The sequence below is a fragment of the Artibeus jamaicensis genome, unplaced genomic scaffold (assembly GCF_021234435.1).
Source record: "Artibeus jamaicensis isolate MK-2021 breed Jamaican fruit bat unplaced genomic scaffold, CSHL_Jam_final contig_793, whole genome shotgun sequence".
NCBI classification, from domain to species: domain Eukaryota; kingdom Metazoa; phylum Chordata; class Mammalia; order Chiroptera; family Phyllostomidae; genus Artibeus; species Artibeus jamaicensis.
This window is the reverse complement of record NW_026521975.1, coordinates 669,680-696,553: the sequence shown is the minus strand read 5'-3', so window position 1 is coordinate 696,553 and position 26,874 is coordinate 669,680. Positions and strand designations below refer to the sequence as shown.

At 37.0% G+C, this 26,874-nt stretch overlaps 1 protein-coding gene across 11 annotated transcripts in view; it reads left to right on the top strand.

Annotated features, from left to right (window-relative positions):
- Positions 1-26,874, top strand: part of FRY (FRY microtubule binding protein) — a 540,321-nt gene that overhangs the window by 510,303 nt on the left and 3,144 nt on the right. For 5 of the 11 annotated variants that reach the window (XM_053672872.1, XM_053672871.1, XM_053672877.1 and 2 more), the window contains 4 exons: positions 8,804-8,821; positions 10,557-10,667; positions 10,819-10,875; positions 13,499-13,701. In XM_053672872.1, the coding sequence (XP_053528847.1) occupies positions 8,804-8,821; positions 10,557-10,667; positions 10,819-10,875; positions 13,499-13,701 (389 nt within the window). Of the gene's footprint in view, positions 1-8,803; positions 8,822-10,556; positions 10,668-10,818; positions 10,876-13,498; positions 13,702-26,874 lie in introns of those variants that run through there. The other 6 variants (XM_053672875.1, XM_053672879.1, XM_053672873.1 and 3 more) reach the window with 5 other exon arrangements.

Genomic DNA, 26,874 nt, shown 5'->3' with positions numbered 1-26,874 from the left:
ATTTCTGCTTCTGATTGTTCATTATTAGTATATAGAACTATGACAGATTTCTATATATTAATTTTGTATTCTGCTACAATACTTTACTGAATTAATTTATTCTCTTTTTGGTGGATTCCTGAGGGTTTTGTATATATAATATCATATCATCTGGAAATAGTGACAGTATTACTTCCCTTCCAATCTGGATGCCTTTTCTTTTTATTGTCTTATTGCTGTGGCTAGGATATCCAATACTATATTGAACAATAGTGGTAGGAATGGTATTCCTTCTCTTGCTTTTGATATTAGAGGAAAAGCTTCCAGGTTTCCACCATTGACTGTGATGTTAGGTGTAGATTTGTCATATATAGCCTTTATCATTTTGAGTTAAGTTCCTTCTATAACTTTGTTGATAGTTTTTGTTATAAATGCATGTTGATTTTTTTCAAATTCTTTTTCTACATCTATTGAGAATATCACATGAGTTTTAGCCTTGTGTTTATTGATGTGATGAATCACATTGACTTGTGGATATTGAACCATCCTTCCATTCCTGGTATAAATACCACTTGGTCATGGTGTATAGTCTTTTTAACATAGTTTTGAATTTGGATTGCTCAGATTTTGCTAGGAATTTTTCTATCTATGTTCATAGAAGACATTAGCCTGTCATTCTCTTTTTTGTAGTGTCTTCATTGGTTTTGGAATCCGGGTAATGCTGGCCTTGTAGAATGAGTTTGGAAGTGTTTTTTCTCTTCAATATTCTTGAATACTTTGAGAAGAATAGGCATTAATTCTTCTTTAAATATTTGGTAGAATTCACCTATGATACTGCCCGGTCCTGGGTGGGCTTTTGTTTGTGGGGTTTTTTTAAACTACTGATTCAGTTTTATTGCTAGTTATTGATCTGTCCATATTTTCTGTTCCTTTTCAGTTTAATATTGGAAGGTTATTTCTAGAAATGTATCCATTTCTTCTAAATTGTTCATTTTGTTAGCATATAATTGTTCAAAGTTTTCTTAAATGATCCTTTGTTTTTCTGTGGTATCAGTTGTAATCTTTTCTCTTTCATTTCTGATTTTATTTATTTAGGCTCTTCCGTCTTTTTCCTGATGAGTCTTATGAGAGGTCTGTCAGTTTTATATTTCCTTTCAAAGAAACAGTTCTTGGTTTCATTAATCTTTTCTATTATTTATTCTCTATTTTGTTCATTACTCCTCTGATATTTATTATTTCCTTCCTTCTACTTACTTTGGTTTGTTCGTTGTTCTTTATCTAGTCCCTTTAGGTATAAAGTTATATTGCCTATTTGGGATTATTCCTGTTTCTGGAGATAGGCCTGTATAACTGGAATTCTCTCTTAAAAGGCTTTTGTTGCATCCCATAAATTTTGGAAGGTTGTGTTTTCATATTTATTTGTTCTAAGGTAGTTTTTTATTTTCTATTTGTTTTTTTTCCTTTGATCCATTGGTTGTATAGTACATGTTGTTGAACCTCCACATATTGGTGTTTTTTCCAGTTTTTGTCCAGTGATTAATTTCTAGTTTCATACCATTGTGGTTGGAAAATATACTTGATAATTTCAATCTTCCTGAATTTTTGAGGAATCTTTTGTTGCCTCGTATGTGCCTAAAATGAGGTCTATCCTGGACAGTGTTCTTTTTTGCCCCTGAGAAAACTACATATTGCGCAGTTTGGGGATGAAATGATCTCTAAATGTCTATTAAGTCAGTCTGCTCTACTGTGACATTTAAGGCCATTATTAGCATATTAATTTATATCTGTATGGTCTATCCACTTAAATAAGTGTGGTATTAAAGTAGTCCCCCAACTATTAATGTATTACTGTTAATTTCCATCTTTATTTCTATTAATATTTGCTTTATATACTTAGGTACTCCTGTATTGGGAGCATAGATATATACAGTTGTTATAATGTATTCTCGGATTGACCACTTTATTATTATATAATGTCCTTCTTTGTCTCTTTTTACATTCTTTATTTTTTAAGGTCAATTTAGTTGGATATTAGTGTTGCTACTTCAGCTTTCTATTCATTTCTATATTCATAGAATATCTTTTTCCATCCCTCAGTTTCAGTTCCTGTGTGCCTTTCAATGCAAATTGAGTCTCTTATAGGCAAAGTATAAATGTGTCTTGTGGGATTTTTTTTTGTTCATTCAGCCATTGTATATATTTTGATTGGTGCATTTAGTCCAGTTAAATTTAAAGTAATTATTGATAGGTATGTGCTTACTACATTTTGTTAATTGTTTTTTTGTTGACTTTACTGTTCTTTATTCTTTTTTCTCTTGATCTCTTTCCTTTTGAATTCATGGTTTTCTTTAGTGCTTTATTTGGGTTTCTTTCTATTGCATTTTTTGCATTCATTGTGTAGGTCTTTAGTTTGTGGCTACCATGAGGCTCATATACATTCATCTATATCTATAGCAGTGGGTTTTCAGCTGATCACCGATAGCACTGCATTTTTACTCCCTCATCATGTTTTGTTTTTGACATCATGTTTTACATATATTTTCTTTTCTATATCCCTTTTTTTGTATAGTTAATTTTGCCACCTTTGTCTTTTAACCTTCATATTAGCTTTTTAAGTGGTTTGATTCACTGTGTTTATTATACATTTGCCTTTACCAGTGAGGTGTTTTCTTTCCATCCTATATTTTATTATTTCTGGTTATGGCCTCTTCTATTCTGCATAAATAAGACCCCTTAATATTTCTTGGAAATCCAGTTTAGTGTTGATGAACAGCTTTAGTTTTTGCTTGCCCTAGAAACTCTTTTATCTCTCCTTGAATTCGGAATGATAAACTTGCTGGGTAAATTATTCCAGGTTGTAGGTCCCTTTCTCTCAGCACTTTAAAGTTGTCTTACCACTCCCTTCTGGCTTTTAAAGTTGCTGCTGAGAACTCAGCTGATAGCTTTATAGGTTTTCTTTCTATATGCGAGTGTCACTTGTTTTCTTATTGCTTCCCTCAATATTGTCTCTTTATCCCTAACTTTTGCCATTTTAATTACAAAATACTTTGGTGTGGGCCTCTTTGGGTTCACATTGTTTAGAACTCTCTTTGCTTATTGGACATCTGTTTCCTTCCCTGAGTTAGGAAAGTTTTCAGTTATTATTTCTTCAAATATACTTTCTGTGCTCTCTCTTCACCTTCTATAATCCCTCTAATGCAAATGTTAGACCATTTGACATTGTTCCATAGGTCACTAATACCATCTTCATTTTTTAAATTGTTGTTTTAATTTAGCTGTTCTTGTTGGGTGATATTTACTACTCTGTCTATAGGTTGCTAGTCTGTTCTGTATTAATCTGCTGTTGATTCCTTCTAATGTATTTTTATTTAAATGATTATTTTTTCCTCTCTGCTTGGTTCTTTATTATATTTTTATCTCTTTTTTGAAGTTCTCTGAGTTCTTGTATCCCACTCTGAAGTTTGTTGAGCATCCTTATGACCATTTCTTTGAATTTTTTATAGGCAAATTACTTAACTCCATTTTATTAGATTTTTTCTTCCATGGCTTTGTGTTCCTTCAATTGGGGCATATTCTTCTGTCTCCCTACTTTGTTTGACATTCTATGTTTGTTCCTGTAAGTTAGGTGAAATAACCATCTCTCCCAATCTTGAAAAAGTGGCTTCTGTGAAGACTGTGTGTTAGATAATTTTGGCAGGCTGATTGTATTCTGGTTTGACACATGTCATGTCTGTCCAGAAGTAGTGGATTCTCTGAAAAAGAACCTGGTATACACATATGTGCAGTAGCTCCCTGTGTCCTGGCCGTCCATGGCTAGAATGAAGTTGGGGTGGGTCAACCTGATGTGTGTATTATTCTTTGGCCTTTTGATCTGGGTAGGGCTTCCAGATATGTACTCACAGAAGCATACCACTAGGTCTTCACTTTCTCTGGATGGTGCAACTCCATGTGTACATGCAGCACTGGCCAGCCCTGCATACAAGTGCTGCTAGTGCTACACTCTCTCCATGTTGCAGAACCATGCTGTACCTGCTGGATCAATAACCAGCTAGAGTGAGCCCATTCATCCATACTATGGCGCTTTCCTCTTTGTACTCTAGGTAGCTCCAGGAGTGGTATTTGGCAAATGCAACAACAGCCCTGCAGGTTAGCTAAGGAACAAGAGAGAAGTCCAGTCCTAGCGAGACCCTTGGCTCCCAGAGAACTCTCACAGATCTCCAACCTTCTCTATTCAGTCTCAGCCTCTATCTCACTCTCTTTCTCTTGTCATCTTGTGCACAAGCTGTTCAGTTGGCCCTTAGTTACCTATCAGGAGGAATTCCTCTAAATATACACATAAATTTGATATGTACTTGGAAGGGGAGGAGATTAGCATTCTCCTATGCCACCATCTTGGACCCTCCTCAGGAAGTATGTAAAAAAATACTTAAAATACTTTAAAGGGAAAGCTTTAAAAAAAATAGGTGTGATTAGTAAATGATTGTTAGTGATCACAGTACTAATTCTTCTAGAATAAGACACCACACACACTCAAAAGAACATACAACAAGGCATGTGTCTCATGAGAGGAGCCACAGTCATTGGTAGACATTACCAGTACTTCTTCAGCCTGAGAATATCGAGGAGAGAGATATCTCTTCACAACTAAAAACTGACTTCTATTTAAGTACTTGGGTTTCTCTTAACCTATCTCCTGTGGAGTTCATGCTGGAGTCACTACTACTACATAATTTAAATTAACAGAAATGTGGCTCAGAGCAAAGAACTCATTTCTGGATTCTCCAGGCAACAGCCTCAGTCCCACAACTAGTCAACACAGCTCATGTCCTAGTTCTGCAAAGCTGGACCTAGGAGAGCAGGAGATGTTTCCACTTCATTCATCATACCAGATTTTAGCTGACACACTCAGGATTCAACAGATATTTCTGAGCACTACTTAAACATGTGACTCTTTGGAGTCAAGTACAATAATTGACATTTAGCCCCTACTACATTTTATGTTATATTCAAACCACCATTGCAATTATAATGGTCTTGAATACTAAGGCTCTCATGTATTTTCTTTTTCTACATAATCAACCCATGAATGAGAAGCTGGCAGCCTCTATTCTTATACAGACAGAACAAGGTAAATTGAACAAGACATCTCTGCAGTTAAACTGTAATCTGTTAGACATCATCCTTTCAGTGTAGTCAATCACTTTATTATATACAGAATCTTCTTCCCAATATTGACTAAGGAAATGTATGCTGCAGTCAATGTTTTCTTGAAAATAATAGATACCTCAGGCTGTGCAATCTGTATCATAGGCTTAAAGGTATTTATCTTTCAAAGCTTTGAAAAATATTCATGGCCAAGATCCAAAAAAGTACTCATCAAACATAATAAAATAATCATCAATGTGCCAGACCCATGTGATATTAGCAACAGGTGCATATTGTTCATACCTGATTGGGAAACTAGGTGCAGCTATGTATTACCAAGTAGAAAGACTTCAACAATTAACTAAATTATCTAAATTTTATTCTGTTTAGTTTTAACTAGTGACTTTCAGAGATGAAATGGGATAAAAATAATAGCTGATACAGTATACTGTGGCTCATTATCTGTCATGTTGAAAACTTCTCAGATTTTTTACATATGTCATAAGCATAGAACTCATTTCAGAGCAGAATCCAGAGAACAATGCTTATGCTACTGTTAATGAATAAGAAATAGATTCCTCTGGGCTTTTAAGCTACCATATCTGTAATCAGGTCTCAGCATCTTGGTTTCTTGATCTTTCTTTCTTATGTTGAGAAAACATTCCTCTTAATCCAATTTATAAATTAAGCTATAGCTTAATTTATAAGCTATGGGACTGGAGCAACAGCAGGGCTTGCAGGAAAATTACTTAGACCAAATAAAACAGTGACCCTCCCACATTTTCACAAGAACCTTGAATCACATAGATACATTTATAAACAAGACTTCTAAAGGGTTTTTTAAAAAAATATCTAAGAAAACATTAGCACAGGGTGGGGGACATTTTTATCACTTTTCATAAAATGTCCCCCTAGAAAGGCATTTTCACTACCTTTTTGAGGCTCTAAATGAAAACTAGGTTTCAGCCTCTGGCCTAGAAAAGGATTCTGAGATAATAAATGTCAAGGCAGCTTGAACTGGCTTACCTAAAAAGAAAAGTTTAAGAAGGACATTGATTTAAATCCCGGCTTCCTTCCCTTCACTGTTGGTTTCCTGTGGATCTTTCTTTATTTCACTTAGCAGAGCCTTCATTTCTTCCCTTATGCATTTGCCATACTCAACAAATTCTCTGAGTATCCTTATCATCAGTATTTTGAACTCTACACCTGATAGGTTGGCTATCTCCATTTTGCTTAGTATTTTTTGGGAGTTTTGATCTGTTCTTTCACATTTGGGCCATATTTATTCTCCATAGTTTGACTGCCTCCCTGTGTTTATTTCTATGTATTACATGGAGCTGCTTTGACTTGGTTGGTGTGCCTGTTAACATTTTAAGGTGCTGAGCCTTAGGTATTTGCCAGGGTAGGGCAACCCACTTCACCATTTAGTGGCACTGTATGTGGAGGAGGTGTTGGATTGAAGGGCAGATAAAGTGCTTCCCAGACAAAGTAAAGCTAAAGGAATTCCTCATCACCAAGCCCTTATTGTATGAAATATTAAAGGGACTATTTTTGAAAAGAGAAGATCAAAACTATGAAGAGTAAAATGACAAGAAACTCACCACTATTGACAATTGAATCTAAAAAATAAAAACAAAATAAGCAAACAACTAGAACAGGAACAGAATCATAGAAATAGAGATCCCACGGAGAGTTATCAGTGGGGAGGGGGCAGGGGCAGAATGGTGGAAAAGGTACAGGAATTAAGAAGCATAATTGGTAGTTACAAAATAGACACCAGGATGTTAAGAATAGTAGAGGAAGTAGAGCAGCCAAAGAACCTATATGTACAACCCATGACATGAACTAAGGGGCGTATTATGGAGGGAAGCGGGATACTGTGAGGAGGGAAGCAAAGGGGGGAAAATTGGGACAACGATAATAGCCTAATTAATAAAATATACTTAGAAAAAGAAAAAGGAGGACACTGAAAACTGGTGTCCCTCAAGGTGGCTACCTCCCAAGAAATAGTTTGACATCACTAAAAACTGAGTGGGAGGAATTCATTGATGATGAAATTCCTTAGCATCAAGCAGGAGTCAAAAAAGGTGTCTTGGCCTTTATTGAACAGAGAATTTGCTTTACCTGATGTGATGATCTTCTTGCATTACAACTTTGCTTTAGAAAACAGTAAAAAAAAGAGCATTCTCTTCACACAAGACCATGTAATTTACTTAGCCCTTGCTTCATTCCACACTTCTCAAAAGTAAATTCCATGGAAGAAGCAGTTATGTGCGAAATTACATTCTAAACATTTTGATCAAATTTGACATTTTCTAAAAAGCCTCTATAGTGGAAATTCTGTGTGTATACACTTAAGACTCTGGCCCCGTACTCTTTTTGGAATGATGTATGTAAGTACATAAAATTTGGCTCTAAAAACTTTCAGGCAAAAAGTGTTCTCTAAATAATAAACACTTTAGGTTGTATAATCTATATCACAAGATAAAGGTATTTATCTTTCAAAGTTTGAAAGATATTCATGGCCAGGGCCCCCAAAATAAAACAACTTAAGAAACACAACAGTCATCAATGTGCCAAACCCGTGGAACATGTGAAGCAAGAAGAGACCCTTGGAAGACAGGGGCTGTGGGAGGGATTGGCGGTGGTAGTGCTCTTTGTTTGAAGACAGTAATAAATAATATGATCATTCTATTTTTTGTGCACCATACTTTATATTAAGTACAATACATTAAACTGATAACTCAGAGAATTTTTTGGGAAAGAGCTTTAATATAAGAGGTTTTTGTTGTCAAGAATTGGAAACTAAGTGAGGTCCTCAAATAGACCCATAATAAAGAATGATTTATTTAATTGATTTATTTAATATCATGTCAGGTTACAGTTATCTCTTTCCACATACCCAAACTTCTCCCAAACCAATTCTACAGTTATGATATGGTGACACCAAAAAATGGTAGCCATAGCTGAACATAGCCCAGTCAAAGTTTATATTAATCTAGACTAACTACAAGCTTTATGTTACTTTTGTCTACTGGCCAATATATATCAAATGAAATGCAAGAAAATTACTGTATCTCACACTTGTTTGGGAAGTATACAGACAATGTTTAGCACTTTGAAATGACAATATCTAGCAGTACTAAAAAATATTCTCGACATAGAGGGCAATCTGACTAAAGGAAATGCCACTTAGATTGTTAATTCTATTTTATGTTAATTGATAGTCATAATTTAGTAAGTATGAAGCCAAACACATGACTCTGCCTTAGCATTTAGCAATGTCTAATTTGTTCGGGGCTATAGTTCACTCACATGACTCAGCTGATCTCACAGTTCCATGTCCACATATCATTCACATTTAAATACTGAAATCATGAAGCAATAAAAGTTTCGACCTCTGGTATCCAAGACTAACAAAATCTATACCAACTAACCACAGAATCTAAAAAATTACAAATTATATTTTTCGATGTTTCTCACTAGAGCTTGTTTTTAACTGGGCCGCTGTGCATGTCGAATGGGTACCACATTTGCAGCTATTTAGCAAGTCTGGGCAAGCAATGCTAATACTGCTGCTGGTTCTGCTGGCGGAAGAGGGCCGTGCTTTCTGTGCATGCAGACACTGACCCTGTGCTCTCTTTCCTTTCCTGTCTCCTGTGCCATGCTTGCTGTGTAGCAAATGGAATCTCTGGCAGTAAGTTAACTTTCTTTCATACTCTCTGCCCATTTGAGGCATGGACCCATAACAAATCTTATTTTCACTGTTACTATTATATCTCTTAGCATGTTTCCCCTTTTTCCTTCCATTTTATTTTATTTGGTAGACTGATATATGCCAGTCTGTTAGTAGCATTCTGAGCTGCTTTTGTCCCAAAAGTAGAAACTTACTTTTTTCTACTCAACGTTGCTATGAACTCTCATACTATCCATGGAATATTTTGAGTTACAACTACCATTATCTGACCCTTAGGAAAGTCAGAGTTTTCATAGATAGGTTTCATCTTAAATTGCAAAGGTAGCATTATTTTTTAATACTTTTTATTTATCTGCAACTCTCTAGCAGTTATCTTTTATACCACATTTTAAAAGATTTTCCATTTTAAAAAGTTTAAAATAAGATGTTTTACTGAGACAACCAAAGATCTACTTTGGGGTGAGTGTAGCTACTTCTTTAATCTTAGGCTGGTTTCCAGCATTCAGAGATCAGATAAATTTAAGTAAAAATTTTCCCCTAAGGGCCAGAGGAATGGTAAGAGAAGAAAGAAAACTTTATTCAGCATAGTTTTAAGTGAACTTTAGAAACTTTTATAAATCAGGATCAAAAGTCTGTTAATAATACAGAATATTCTTCCTAAATTTAAATTCTTGTAACTTATCTCCTTGAACTGATTTGGGGAACAGTTTTAAGTCATCACAGCAGCTCTCAAAACAGAGCTGAGTTTTTCTTAACTCCACTAGCAAAAGAAAGGCCCTAGTTATCTTCATGCAAGCACACTCAAAACTAAACAGCAAAACGTAGTTTGAGCCACATATTTAACCACTTTCACTGGTTACTGCTCAGCCATGCAATTCTACCTAATGAAGGTTACTCTTTTTTTTTACACAGAATCCCATCCACTACCTAGGATCTAACCCATTCTTAGAATTAAAAACAGGCAATGTTTAGGGGCTGTTATGAGCAGATATAGCTCAAAGAGCAGTATCGTCATTGGTGTTAGAGTTACTCATAATTCTTTTTCTCTCATAGGATACATAAGCCATATAATTAAAACATTTTAAATTCCAGAGGTATCCATAGGGCTTATGGGCCATTTGTATGATCACTTGTTTATGTTCTTTCTATATTTAGTTTTTAATGTTTTTGTCATTTGTCTTTTTTGGTCAGCACATTTTGGCTGCTTTTTATATCTCCTTAATTCAACAAACATTTATTGACCACTAAATAGAAGCATCATAAGTAAAGTTGACACAGTACCTTAGGGTGTTTAGACAGACTTCAGGATGGGTATCTGTGCCCAAAATGCAGCCAGAATTGTCACATGGTTAATCTCCCAGGTATCTGCTGAATTTATAAACTTAACAGAATGACTTAATGTTTTACCTTTCAAATGTAGTTTTTGAAATTTCTTCTTTTTAAAAATAATTTATAGCTTATAAAAATTAAGACAACAATAGCCATAATTTGTAGATATGTAATGGCAAATATAATGGAACTCTGGCAAGTCACTCAGTCCCTTTACAGCTACTACACCTCACTAATTAGTCATCTTTCATTGTTATATTGTCAACTTCTCACTGATATTTACTGATTTATTGTTCTGTCTTATGGGGAATAATAACAGCTAGTTGTGGGACAACCAAGATTTTGCTTGTTATGCAAACACTGTGCTTAACTCATTGATCTCTGCCCGCACCAATTCTCTCTGCAGCAACTGGAGCTGTGTCAGAGGCTATACAAGCTGCACTTCCAGCTGCTGTTGCTCTTCCAGTCCTACTGCAAGCTCATTGGTCAGGTGCATGAAGCCAGCTCCATGCCTGAGGTAAAGCCCTGTGCTTCCCATCCTGAGTGCTGCCACAACAATCAATCCTTTCCTTCCGTCTGCAACTGTACAAGTGATTTTATTTCCACACAATTATTTTGCTTTAGAATATGTCTTAAATGTATCTTGTATTTCTGTTCTCATTTGGCAGCACCAGGACAAGGGTGAGGCAAGCAACAGGCTAGGCACAAAACTGAAGAACTCAAGGGTAAGCCCCTCCCTCAGTGCTGTGCCAGAAGCCTCACTTGGCTCACCCTATTCCTGGCCCTGGGTCCTTGTGTTATGTTTTTACTTTCATGTTTAGTTTTTTGTACTTGCTCTTACACTGAGGTAAGATATCATATCTATATGATACTTGATTCTCTTCTATTTCCCTGCTTAACATTGTTACACTTTGATATTTTTTAATGTGAAAAGTAAATTAATTGAAACATCAATTCCAAGTGAGCCAAAATTTCCCTAGAAGTAAAGAAATAGTACTGCAGCATAGTAGGTGATATGTGGGGATGTGAAGAGGTTATTATGGAAGCCCAGAGGACTGACGCCTAGGTCATCTGGAGGTGAGAAGGTTGAAATAGAATCACTTTTTGGAGGAAATCACATCTTAGCCAATTTTTCAACAATGAGTCAGTTAGAGAAAGTGGGGGCTAGGAAAGAGTGTTCCAGTAGGAAAAAGCGTAGGGCATAAATGTGGTGGTGAGAAAGGGAAAGGAACTACAAGCCATTTACTGTTGATAGAATATAATGTGCAAACAAAAAAGGAGTGATGGAGCAAGCAGAAGAAATGGGTAAGGGAAGATCATGAAAAATACTATGCCTGAGAGTGTTTTGGTTAGAGCTTATGGCAGAGATATGAGATGGATTTGATTGCAATTAGACTGGAGACAGGGAGACCACTTACAAGACTGATAAAATAGCTCAGACAAGAGATGAGAGTTTGAACTAGGACAGAAGTGTTAGGTATGAAGAGAAGGAAGGAAATATAAGAGATGTGTTAGGCAAAAGGTCAATGAACCTGACTGCGGGGAGGGGTGAAGGACAGGAAAGAGTGTGATGCTCAGATTCTATCTCAGATGAACTAAGAAATTAGCAGTGAGTGCCACAAGTGAGACAGGGATATAAAAGAAGGACTAAGGCAATTATACATCCAACCAGCCAAGCCTTCTGCCTGCTAGTCAATAACTGAGTCTGCCCACTAGACCAGCCCAGGGTAATGACATCTTACAGACAGTAAAAGACAAGGATCTAGAAGAGATCAGAGGTCAGAGGAGAGAACTGAACCAAAGGCGTGGATATGGTAGTCTTCAGTGCAAATCCAGGAAACCATCCTACCAAGAGCATTGGGGTGAGGATGGAACACCATATTTATCACTCACTTGGAAAAAAAGAAAAGGATGGTATAGTTCTTTATTAAGCTCTCAAATGCTAATTTCAAGGGAGTCATAAGCCAGACATCTTTGTTTATAAAGAGCTTTTCTAAAACCAGTTTTCCTCCACAGAATTACAAATGATCAGATAAAACAGGGGCAGTTGATACGTTATTTGCCATGCTGTCAAGATAAAGTTTACTCTTTTTACTTTTCTAGCGAGCATTAACAGAATCCTTAGAATCTATGTGGGCTCAAAATAGAGGACATACAAGTCCAACCCACACATCCTTTGCCATATTAAAAAGGCAATTAAAGTTTCATTTTGAAAGGTAAATTTTGTTACATATCTTATTGTGTGTATGTATATATATATATATATATAATTGTTTAAAATCTTGTAAATTTAAAGTGTATTTCTTCTTTATTTAAAACTTTCCTAGATTTAAAATAATTAAAAAGAAATTCACTTTCAACCATAAAAACTCATGTACATAAGGCACTCTAATATCTTATTTAAAATCATTACCTCAGTAAAATTTAAACCTAGCTCTGGAGTGTGTATTTGAATTTAACAAGCATCTGTATGGAAACAAATATTCCTGAGGGCTTTTGTTCTATTGCTAATAAAATTAGCAAACTGGGCATTAACATGTTGGATAAATCAATTCTGCAAGGAAAACAAGCATCATCGATTTGTAATACAAAGGAAACCATGTATAAATTCATGTCAGTTTTTTTAAATGCTCTTGAGGTCAAATTTCTTCCACAGTACATTTTAGGTTCTCTCTTACGACAGTTTTACATCCTGGATCTTTTGGTTTCAGTAATTTTGAAGGAAAATCTTTTTAGCAATGTAACATGAACACTAATATTACATTGACATTTTTCTCCTCTTCCTTAAAATTATGTCTTTACTCTCTTTCCACAGCATAGAAATAGTGAGAAAATGTTATTTTTCAGAGTCCATGTTAATGATTACATTTATTGAGCATTATATGACAAAATTACTATTATTTTATGTACACTATCTCATTCATCTTCAAAATTACCCTGTGGTATCTTCAGTCCCACAGATAAGAAAACTAAGACACATAAAAGTCTAGTTGACTGTGGTCCAACCATACATTGTAGAATTGGCATTTAAATCCAGCTCTATCCAACTCGCAAGCCTGTTCTCGTGTGCATTTTACCTCTAACTATGCCCTTCTACTTACATATAAGACACTTTAAAGGAAGTCTTCATCTTCTTTCTATAAGAAGCACTTCCAAGCTGTTGACACAAAATTATGTCAGTACAATCCAGTAACCACCTACACATAGCATGCAATCCTGTTTCATTTGTCCTATGTTAGTTTACCAAGGTATTAAGCTTCTGCTTAATCATACCACATATAATCATTTGTTTTCCTTTGAGGATGTAAAGTCCAGTCTTTAACTAGAGTAAAATAATTTTTTTAACAGCTGCTAAATATGTCCAGGGAACTGAGTGACTTAAAGAAAAATCTGAAGGAGGCCACTACAGCCATTGCAGCTGACCCTCTTTATATAGAGGGTTCATGGTCTGAGCCAACCTTCACATCCACTGAAGCAGCCATCCAGTCCATGCTGGATTGCCTGAAGAACAACGAACTTAGCAAGGCTCTGCGTCAAATCAGGGAATGCAGGTAATTGTACTATCTCTTTCAGACATGCTTAAAGGAAATGCATGCCTAATAGTTATTTTGTTGTGGTTGGAAATAAATCACTACAGAAGTAATATCTATGTATTTTATATAACTTCTTAGATCTCTGCTGTTACCATGCCAGAAACATCAAATTTCAGAACTTACATGTTTAAAGTACTGATGTTGTTTCTGGTAATTTGTCATCCCTAAAATGTTGATACGCTTTAGTGTATACCCCAACAAAAGGTCCAAGATGGCAGCAGTGTAGGACAATGATGAAATCACGCACTCCCACAAACTCACTGAAATATACTCGTACACCTATATAGAGAGCAGTTATCCCTAAGAATCAACTGAGAGCTGATTGAAAACAGCTCATGAAAACAAATGAGAGAAAGAAACCACATAGAAAAGACTGGAAAACCATGGGAGCTCTCTGGGATCTGCAGGAACTTTCCAGGATCAGAGGTTCTGATTAGCACCATTATTTACCTCCCCCTCCACCTTCACTGGGCAGGCGGGAGCTCTATTGGGGTAACTTGATCTACCTGCAAGATTATAGCATGTTCCCAGACACACTGCTTAGAGTCCATTTCACTCTGAACAAAAAGAGCAAGCAGGAACAACAGGGCATCATGACCCATACCTGGACTCTGCCCAGAACCAATCTAGCCTGACAGGCTAGCATTCTAGGTGCCATAAACCCCAGCCCAGTTCCAAACAGCCTGCCAAAACTACCAGGCACACAGCCTACACAGACTTGACTTCTACGCAAGACAACTTCCTGTACAAGAAATGAGAGATCATACAAGGAAGGCTAGGGAGCCACAGGAGCTCTCAAGGAACTGCAGAAATTTCTCCATGGTTGGAGGTGCTGGTGAGCTCCTTTACCTCCACTGGGCAAGCAGGAGTTCTGCCCAGGTACCTGCAAGATTGCCACAGTGCATTCCTAGACACATCTCCTGAGCCCATTTTGGCTTCAAACAAAGAGGAAAAGATCAACAAAGCATTACTACACACACCTGGCCTCCTTGCCTGAGATGCTCTAGCTTAGTAGCCTAATAACATAGGCACTGGCTCAACTCCAGCTGGCCTTCCAAAATAACCCAGCACACACAACCTATACATAGGTAACTTCTACACAAAGCCACTTTTTCAAGACTGGGATAGCTATCTTGTCAAATTCACATGAATAACATGGAAAGTCAAACAAAATACAGGAAAAAAAAAACAGAAGAATAACTCCCTAATGAAGAAACAAGGGAAAATCCCTAAGGAGATAGAGGTAAGTCATTTGCTTGATAAAGAATTCAAAGAAATAGTCCTAAGGGTGCTCACCAGACTTGACAGTGGAATACAAAAACTTCAAACTACAACAAACAAAGTTCAGTGTCTCAGGAGAGCAGCACAGGGCTGGGACTTTTGGCCCCATCCTGCTGGGTTCTAAGCCTGCATGGAACTGGTACTTTTGTGGTTGGAGACCACCTGCATAGAGAGATGGAAGTGCCGTGTACAGCTCACCTTCAACCCCATCCTGCTTTGTTTGGCAGTGTGGGGGGACTAGGGAGCTGCACAGAGCTGGGAAGTTCGGACTGTGTCTTCCAGAGAGCCTTCTGTCTGAGAGCCAGGTGAGCAAGTGCTGGGCTTCGTGGCTACATTGCAGGGAGGCAAACAAAAGCTCCCCTGCAAGTTCAGCCTGTGCTAGTCTAGGAAGGAGAAGAAGCACCCACCCCCCACTACAGGCTTATGGGTACAACCCCCAGCAGGAGATATTTGGATCAACCCTGCCAAGTTCTGGATACCTGCTGTGGGCATAATTCTACTAGGGGAAGGGAAGGACAGCAGCTCAGAGTGGGGGCAAAGTGTGCGATCCTTGGGGGCTATTGTCTGAGACCATGATGAAGTGCTTAGCCCCCTCCCGTGGGATGAGCTAGCATCATCCCCAGTGGGAGACTCTATTGATCTATCTCCCTGAGCCCAGGGAAACTGAGTTTGCTCCTGCAAAGGGGACAACTATCTGTATCCAACCTGAACCTGTAACAAACCTCCCAGGGGAAACTAGAGTTGGAGACTCTGGCAGAGACTGAGAAATTTGACTTTGAAGCTGGGGATACTTTTCCCTCTTACAGTACCTGACTACATGATCCCCAAGTAGAGGACCCACTGGCCCTATCTCAGCTGGCCTAGAATCATGCTACAGTCTCTCTCCAGAAGGCCCTGGAGGATGACCAGGCAACCTCAGGGGGAAATGCAGCAGCTGACAGGTGGAGGTGGACCTCAGGGGGCCTCAGTCTTTTTACAGATCTGCCCCCAACTCTAAGCTGGAAGAAGCAGACCAACTTACACAGATTGTCCCCTCTAACACATACTTAGATAAAGTAGACACAGACAAGAGCAGTGAACAGCATGGTACCTACAAACAGGTAGCCCAAGACCAGTTACACACATCTGACAGCAATTTGTACTTGAACCCCACCCAAGTGGACTCAGAACTAACACAACAAATGGTGTGCTTCAAAGCATGCCAGAGCTTGACCCAACTAGCCACACACATGGCATACCCAAAGACGGATTCCAGCAGGTACCAGATCTTTCTGGGAACAACCCCACCTCAGTAGGTAGCCTCTGCACAGCATCTCATACACAGTGATCAAAGTTTACCCTTATAGACACTCAGTCTGAAGGGTTAACTCCACCAACGAGTTAACGAATGGACCAACAGCATTCAAGCCTCAACTACAACAGGAGGTGTATATAACCCAGAAAGAACATTCCTGGAATATGGAGCTCAGGTGATCTGGACAATTGTGCCAGTGAGCCAACAAGGCATCAGTCATAAAACCATCATAACAAGTGTGGGAGTCATAGCAGATCTAACTAATACACAGACACAAAACATGGGAGACGAAGAAAAATGCCACAAGCAAAATAACAAGAGAAATCCTCAGAAAAATAATTAAATAAAATGGATGAAATGGAAGCAACCAAAGTACCAGATGCAAAGATTAAAATAATAGTTATAAGAATGCTCAAGGATCTTAGAGGAGGAATGGATGATCTCATTGAGAACTTAAACAAAGAGATAGTAAGCATTAAAAACGGCATAGAAACCATAAAAAAGAACCAGTCAGAAATGAAGACTACAATATCTGAAATGAAGAATACACTAGAAGGAATCAACAGCAGGTTAGATGAAGCACAGGATCAAATCATAGAATTAGAGGACAAGATAACAGTAACCACCCAAGGAGAGCATCAAAAAGAAAGAGAATTAAGAGAAATGAGAAAAGCCTAAGGCAGGGGTGTCAAACTCACTTTCACCAGGGCCACAGCGCCTTGCAGTTGCCTTCAAAGGGCTGAATATAATTTTAAAACTGTATAAATTTAGCTACTCCTTAACTAGGGGCAAGGAGCTCTACATTTGGCCCTTTTAAGGCAATCACAAGGCTGATGTGGCCCCTGGTGAAAATGAGTTTGACACCCCTGGTCTAAAGGATCTCTGGGAAAACATCAAGTGTAACAACTTCTTCATCAGAGGGATACCATAAGGAGAAGATAATGAACAAGGAATAGAGAACCTGTTTGAAGAAATAATGGCAGAAAACTTTGCTAACCTGGTGAAGGAAAACATCACACAAGTTCAAGAAGCACACATGGTGCCAGTTAAGATGAACCCAAAAAGACACACACCAAGATATGTCATAATTAAAATAACAAGGTTAAGGCAAAAAGAGAGTCTTAAAGCCTGCAAGAGAAAGGTAGTTTTCTTTTTAAAATATATTTTATTGATTATGCTATTACATTTGTCCCATTTCTGCCCCTTTATCCTCCTCCTCCCTGCATACCCCTCCTACCCACATTTTCCCTCTTTAGTTCATACCCATGGATCATATATATAAGTTCTTTGGCTACTACATTTCCTATACCATTGTTAACCTCACTCTGTCTATTTTCTACCTACCATTTATGCTACTTATTCCCTATACCTATACTCCTTCCTCCTCCCGCTCTGACAACCCCCTGTGTGATCCCCATTTCTGTGATTCTGTTCCTGTTCTAGTTTGCTTGGTTTATTTTGGGTTTTTTTTGTTTGTTTGTTTTTTAGGTTCAGTTGTTGATAGTTGTGAGTTTATTGTCATTTTACTGTTCATAGTTTTGATCTTCTTGTTCTTAGATAATTCCCTTTAATATATCATATAATAATAACTTGGTGATGATGAACTTCTTAACTTGACCTTATCTGGGAAGCACTTTCTCTGCCCTTCCATTCTAAATTATAGCTTTGCTGGATAGAGTATTCTTGGATGTAGGTCCTTGGCTTTCATGACTTGGAATACTTCTTTCCAACCCCTTCTTGACTGCAAGGTTTCTTTTCAGAAATCAGCTGATAGTCTTATGGGGACTCCTTTGTTGGTAACTGTCTCCTTTTCTCTTGCTGCTTTTAGGATTCTCTCCTTATCTTTCATCTTGGGTAATGTAATTATGATGTGGCTTGGTGTGTGCTTCCTTGTGTCCAACTCCTTTGGAACTCTCTGAGCTTCCCGGACTTCCTGTAAATATATTTCCTTTGCCAGATTGGGGAACTTCTCCTTCATTATTTTTTCAAATAAGATTTCAATTTCTTGCTTTTTCTTCCTCTTCTTCTCCTGGCACCCCTATTATTCAGATGTTGGAACTTTTAAAGTTGTCCTGAAGGCTCCTAAGCCTCTCCTCATTTTTTTTTTAAATTCTTGTTTCTTCATTCTGTTCTGGTTGAATGTTTATTTCTTCCTTCTGTTCCAAATTGTTGATTTGAGTTCCAGTTTCCTCTCCATCGCTGTTGTTGGTTCCCTGTACATTTTCCTTTATTTCACTTTTCATAGCCTTCACATTTTCCCTCTATTTTGCAACCATACTCAACCAATTTTGTGAGCATCCTGATTACCAGTGTTTCAAACTGTGCATCTCATAGGATAGCTATCTCTTCATCACTTAGTTGTATTTATTATCGAGTTTTGATCTGTTCTTTCATTTGGGCCATTTTTTTTGTCTTGCATGCCTGTTATGTAGTAAGAGATGGAGCCTTAAGTATTCATCAGGATGGGGCAACCAACATCACTGTGTTGTGTTGCCATATGTGGGGTAGGGCCCTGAGAGGGAACAATGCCACTTGTTAGCTCTCTGTTAGCTTTCAGTCACACCCTGTGCTACCCACAGGCAAATTGGGCTGTTCTGGTGCTGATTCCCAGGTGAGTGGGTTTGTGTTTTTTCTAGAACCCTGTGGGTCTCTCCAACTAACTGTCCTTTGAGACTGGGAGTTTCTCCTGCTGCCTCAATGCTCACAGGTTTTTGCACTCAGAGGTTTTGAGGCTTTATTTTCCCCATACTGGAACCCTGGGTTGAGCAGTTTGTCTCACTCCCCAGTTGTTTCTCCCAGATTATCTGAATGCAAATGTGGGACTTCCCACTCCACTAGTCACTGCCTCACCTGGTCTAACAGCCACTACCTTGCCTCAAGTCCTTTCTGCCTGGTTACTGATCTCCACCCCTCCTACCAGTCTGGGTGAATGTTTCTTCTTTAACATCTCGGGTGTTGGACTTTCATATAGTTTGATTTTCTGGCAGTTCTGGTTGGGTTTTTTTTATTAAATTTATTGTTGTCATTCTTTTAGTTGCATAAGGAGGCACAGTGTGTCTAACTATGCCTCCATCATGGCCGGAAGTCAATAGGACTTCCTTCTACATGGGAGCTTGCATAAAGCTATCATATGATCTCTCAACAGAACAACTTCAGCCAGAAAGGATCGGTATGAAATATTTAAAGGAATTAAAAAACAGGACATGTAACCAAGATTACTCTGCCCAGCAAGGCTATCATATAAAATTGAAGGTGAAATAGAAATCTCCCAGACAAAAAAAAAAAAAAGGTTTATTAAAAAAGTTAAAGGAGTTCATTACCACCAAACCAGTATTGCAAGAAATGTTAAAGGAAGAAAAAGGAGAGAGACAGACAGACAGAGAAAGAGAAACATAGATACAAAGAAAAACATGCCCTGACTGGTGTAGCTCAGTGGATTGAGCACAGGGCTGCAAACCACACGATTGCGGTTCGATTCCTAGTCAGGGCACATGCTTGGGTTGCAGGCTGGTTCCCTGCAGGCCAGTTCCCAGCAGGGGATGCACGAAAGGCAACCATACATTGATGTTCCTCTCCCTCTCTCCTTCCCCCCTTCCCCTCTAAAGATAAATAAATAAAATATTTAAAAAAATGAAAAACATAATAAGTACCTATCAATAATAATCTTAAATATAAGTGGATTAAATGCTGTATTCAAAAGACATAGGGCAACTGAATTGATAAGAAAACATGACCAATTTTCATGCTGTCTACAAGAGACCCACCTCAGAACAAAAGATTTACACAGGCTGAAAATGAAGGAATGGAGGAAAATATTCTATACAAATGGAAATTTTTAAAAACTGAGGTAGCAATACTTATGTCTGACAAACTAAACTGAAAAACAAAGCCCATAACAAGAGACAAAGAAGGTCACTATATAATACTGAAGGAATCAATCCAATGAGAGGATATGACCTTTGTAAACATATATGTACCCAGTAAAGGAAAAACCTAAATATAGAGGGAAATCTTGGTAGACTTTCAGGGAGAGATTAACAGCAATACAGTCATAGTAGGGATGTTAAACACCCTCATTGTTGTCATTGGATAGAGCTTCCAGATAAAAAAATTCAACAAGGGCACATGACCTTAAAGAGCACACTAGATCAGATGGATTTGTTATTTACATAACATTCCACCTGAAAGCAGCAGAATATAGATTCCTCTCAAGTGCACATGCAACATTCTGAAAGGTAAACCACATGTTAAGATGTAAAATGAGTTCTAACAAATTCAGGAGGACTGAAATCATATCAAGCATCTTCTTGGGTCACAATGGAATGAAGCTATAAACCAAGTACAATTTAAGAAACTGAAAAACATTCACATACATGAAATAGCATATTATTAAGCAATGAATGGGTTAAAAATAAGATCAAGGAATAAGTCAAACCTTACCTAAAAACAAATAAATATGAACACACAACAACCCAAAGCCTATGGGTCACAGAAAAAGCAGTCCTGAGAGTAAAGTTCTTAGCATTACAGGATTCAAGAAGCAAGAAAAATCTCAAATAAACAATCTAACCCTAAACCTAAAAGAACTACAAGAAGAGCAACAAATGAAGCAAGAATAAGTAGAAAAAAGGAAATAATAATGATTAGAGCAGAAATAAATGGCATAGAGACTAAAATGAACAGTACAAAAGATCAAGGAAACTAAGGGCTGGTTCTTTGAAAAGATGAACAAGATTGATGAGCCTTTAACCAGACTCATGAGTAAAAGAAGAAAGAGGATCCAAGTAAATAAATTCAGAAATTAAGAAGAAGTAATAACTGACATTACAGAAATACAAAGGATTATAAGAAAACACTATGAACAACTATATGCCAACAAATGAGATAACTGTAGCAAAATGAATAAATTCCTAAAAACATAATTTTCCAAAACTTAATCAGGAAGAATCAGGGAACTTGAATAAACCAATTACAACTAATAAAATTGAAGCAGTAATCAAAAAGCTCCCAGCAAACTACCATCCTGGGCCAGATGGCTTCATAGGAGAATTTCACCAAATATTCAAAAAAGAACTAACACCTATTCTGCTCAAATGCTTTCAAAAAGTCCAAAATAGGGAAGATTCCCAACTATTTTTGTGAGGCCATCACTATCCTAATTTCAAAATCAAAAAAATATTCTACAAAGAGAATTATAGAGCAATATCCCTAATGACCACAGATATTAAAATCCTCAACAAAATATTGGTATACCAGATCCAGCAATACATTAAAAAGATCATACACCAAAATCAAGTGGGATTTATCCCAGGATACAAGGTTACTACCATATCTGCAGATCTATTAACAAGATATACCACATAAACAAAATAAAATATAAGACCAACATGACCATACCAGTAGATGCAGAAAATGGATTTGGTAAAAATCCAGCATGCATTTATGTTAAAAACTCTCAGCAAAATGAGAATAGAGAAATTATACCTGAACATAATAAAAGCCATATATGACAAACTACCACTCAACATTATACTCAATGGGAAAAAACTAAAAGCATTTTCCTTAAGATCAGATACAAGACAGGGATGTCCATTTTCACCTCTCTTAATTTACATAGAACTGGAAGTCCTAGCCACAGCAATCAAGCAAAAATAAAAAAAGCCATTCAAATTGAAAAAGAAGTAAAACTGGCATTATTTATACATGACATGATACTGTATATACAGAACCATGAAGATACCACCAAAAAAAAAAACAAAACCTACTAGAACTGATAAATTAATTCAGTAAAGTAGCAAGGTAAAGAAATAAATATCCAGAAATAATTTGCATCTCTATACACCAATAATGAACTATAAGAATAGGACACTAAGAAAACAATTCCATTTATAATTTTATGCAAAAAAAACTCCCTAGGAATATACTTAAACAAGGATGGTATAGACTTTACTCAGAAAATTATAAGACATCAAAGAAAGAAATTAAGAAGATACAATAACCAATATCAGAGCAGAATTAAACAACATACAGACTAAAAGCACAGTTCTAAGGATGAATAAATCCAGGAGTTGATTCTTTGAAAGATAAACAAAATTGACAAGTCTTTAAGCAGATTCATCAAGAAAAAAAAAGAGAAAGGACCAAAATAAACACAATTGGACATGAAAGAGGAGAGATTACAACTGATACCAAGGAAATACAAAGGATTGTAAGAAATTACTACAGAGAACTACATGCCAAGAAATTTGAAAGCCTGGGTGAAATGGACAAATTGCTACAAAAATGTAATCTTCCAAAACTGAATGAAAAAGCAGAAAATCTGAACAGGTAAGAGCTGACAAAATCAAAGCAGTAATCAAAAACCTCCCGACACACCAAAACCCTAGACCAGATGGTTTCACAGGAGAATTTTACAAAGCATTTAAAGAAGAGCTGACCCCTATCCTTCACAGACTATTCAAAAAAATCTAAGACAGAAGACTCCCAAACTCTTTTTTATGAAGCAAGCATCATCCTAATCCTAAAACCAGATAAAAACACAACAAAGAAAAAAACTTCAGGCCAATGTTGCTGATGAACATAGACATAAAAATCCTCAACAAAATATTGACAAACCATATCCAGCAATACATTAAAAAGATCAAACACCATGATCAAGTGGGATTCATCCCAGGGACGCAAAAATGGTACAATATTCACAAATCACTAAATGTAATACATCACATAAACAAAAGGAAAGACAAGAATCACATGATCATATCAATAGATGCGGAAAGAGTATTTGATAAGATACAGCACCCATTTATGATAAAAACACTCAGCAAAGTGGGATTAGAGGGAGCATTCTTCCACATAATTAAGGCTGTATATGAGAGACCTACAGCCAACATCATACTCAACGGGAAAAAAAAACAAAAGATTTTCCACTAAGATTAGGAACAAGGCAGGGATATCCACTTTCACCACTTCTATTCAACATAGTATTGGAAGTCCTAGCCACAGAAATCAGACAAGAAAAAGAAATAAAAGGCATCCAAATTGGAAAGCAGAAAACAAAACTGTCATCATGTGCAGATGACATGATAGTGTACATAAAAAGTCCTAGAGACTCCACCAAAAAATACTCCACCTAATAAGTCATTGTGGCAAAATAGCAGGATACAAAGTCAATATACAGAAATCAAGGCTTTTTTGTACACCAGCAATGAAAAATCAGAAACGGAAATTGGGGGGGGGGGGAACCATTTGCTACAGCAAAAAGAAAAATAAGGTATGTATAAATAAACCTGACCAAGGAGGTAGAAGACCTGTACTCAGAAGACTACACAACATTGAAGACAGAAATTAAGAAAGACACAAATAAATGAAGCATATACCATGCTCATGGATTGGAAGAATTAACATCATTTAAATGTCCATAGTACCCAAAGCAATTTAGAGATTCAGTGCAATCCCTATTTAAGTACCAATGACATATTTCACAGACATAGAACAAACATTTCAAAACCATAAATGACCCTGAATACCTGCAGCAATTTTGAGAAAGAAGAACAAAATAGGAGGGATCACCAACCTGACATCAAACTGTATTACAAGGCCATGGTAATCAAAACAGTCTTGTACTGGCTTGAGAGCAGACACATAGACCAGTGAAACAGGATAGAGAGCCCCAAAATAAACTCAAGTCTCTATGGTCAATTAATATTCAACAACGGGAGCAGAAACATAAAATAGAGTGAAAATAGCCTCTTCAACAAATAATGGTGGGAGATCTGGACAGGTACATGAAAAAAAAAATGAAACTTGATCACAAATTTACACCATACACCAAAATAAATTCAAAGTAGATAAAAGACTTAAATATAAGTTGTGACACCACAAGTCATTGAAAAAAACACCGGCAGGCAAATCTCAGACATTCTGTGCAACAACATCTTCACTGATATATCCCCTAAAGCAAAGGAAATAAGAAAAGAATAAACAAATGGAACCTTATCAAGTTAAAAAGCTTCTGTATGGCTAAAGAAAACAGCAAATGAAAGTGAATAGAGAGCGAACTATATGGGAAAATGTATTTCCCAGTGATACCTCGGACAACCATTTGATCTCCAAAATATATAAAGAACTCACATGACTTCACTCCAGGAAGACAACCCAATTAAAAAATGGGCAAAACACTTGAACTGACACTCCTCCAAGAAGGACATACAGAGGACCCAGAGATAGATGAAAAGGTCCTCAGCATCACTAGCCATCAGAGAGATACAAATTAAAAGCAGAATAGATACCACTTCACACTGGTCAGAATGGCCATCATAAACAAAATAACAAACAAGTGTTGGAGAGGATGTGGAGAAAAGGAAACCCTACTATACTGTAAGTGGGAATGCAGACTGATGCAGCCACTGTGGAAAACAGTATGACATTTCCTCAGAAAACTAAAAATGGAACTGTCTTTTGATAGGGCAATTCCACTGCTAGGATTATATCCTAAGAACCTCAAAACACCAATCCAAAAGAACCTATGCACCCCAATGTTTATAGCAGCACAATTTACAATAGCCAAGTGCTCTAAGCAACCTAAGTGCCTTTCATAATTGAGTGTATAAAAAAAAAAAAACTGGTGCATTTACAATGGAATACTTCATAGCAGAAAGAAAGGAGCTCTTACCCTTTGCAACAGGTAACATTGATGGATATGGAGAGCATTATGCTAAGTGAAATAAGCCAGGCAGTGAAAGACAAATACCATATGATCTCACCTATAAGTGAGAACTAATCAACAAAACTAGCAAGCAAAACATAAACAGATACATTGAAATGAAAAACAAACAGTAACAGAGGAGTGAAGAAGGTGGATAATGGGGCAAAAAAGTGAAAGGGTGGTCATGGAACATATATAAAGGACACATGGACAAAGCCAAACAGGGATACAGTCAAGGGTGGGAGGTGGGGATCGGTGGGGCACGGGGGGAGTGGTAAGGGGAAAAATACCAAGATACAGAAATATGTTGCATTTCTATATACCAATAATGAATAATCAGAAAGAAATTAAGAAAACAGTCTGATTTACAATTGCATCAAAACACATAAAATTTTTAGAAATAAATTTAACCAAAGAGGTCAAAGACCTGAATCCTAAAAACTATAAGATATGGAAGTAATTAAAGAGGGTACAAATAAATGAAGGATATACCCTGATCATGGATTGGAATGATTAATATTGTTAAAATATCACTACTATGTAAAGCAATATACAGATTTAATGCCATCTCTATTAATAGCAATGGCATTTTCCTCAGAACTAGAACAAGTAATCCTAAAATTTATATAGAACCATAAAAGCTAGCAAATATCCAAAGGAATCTTAACCAAAAAAGAAAGTTTGAGGTAATATCAAACTATACTGCAAAACTACAGTAATCAAACCATTATGGTAGTGGCATAAAACAGATATAGAAATCAATGTAACAGAGAACCCGGAAATAAACCCATGCCTATGTGGTCAGTTATTCTATGACAAAGGAGGCGTGAATATAGGATGGGGTAAGAACAATCTCTTCATAAAGTGGTGCTGGGAAAACTCACAGATACATGTAAAAAATGCAATTAGACTACTTTCTTACACCATATACAAAAATAAATTCAAGTGGATTAAAGACTTGAATGTAAGACCTGAAACGACAAAACTCCTAGGAGAAAACATAGGCAGTAGACTCTCTGACACTAGTCTTAGCAATATCTTTTTGGCTATGTCTCCTTGATGAAGGATAACAAAAGAAAACAAATTGGACTACAAGATCTGTCCCAAAGATATCCAGCCATGCACTATGAAAAATAGAGATGTTTATTGAAGAAGATACAAGAACATTGTATATTGAACATGATACCTCAGTCCCCTTCAAAGTATGCACCTTGGAACCAACCTCACACAGTTCTCCCAGTCACCATCCACTGCCCATCCATATTTTACTGAATTTCATTGGTGGTCTGAAATCTCTTCCCTTTCAAAGATGATTTTAGTTTTAGGAAAAGCCAGAAGTCAGAGGGTGCCAAATTAGGGCTGTAAGGGGCCTGAGTCACCTGGATAATTGACGTTTTGCAAAAAAACTCTGCATGAGACATGATACACAAGCGAGTGTGTTGTTGTGATGAAGCTGTTAGTCGCCAGTTGCCCATAACTGTGGCCTTCTGTGTCATCCAAATAGTTTCCTCAGAGGAATATTCAAGCTTAACACAAAATTTGATGCAGATTCATTGCTGTACTCACTCCATCCTTTTTAATGCAGTGGCCACACAGTACACATGCTCACTCAAACACCATCTACTGTGCCTACTGACTAGTACAATGAAGTTGTCATTATTCACACAAGCACATTCCAGTACACTCTTTTTGGCTACCAGGTTACATCCATATCATGCAAACTGTTCTCTTTATATTAACAATGGCTGAATTTTATCCAGAGAGACCTTATACATCAAACTAAAAAGCTGTGCATAGCAAAGAAAACCATTAAGAAAATAAAAACACAACCTACTTAAGGGGAGAAATGATA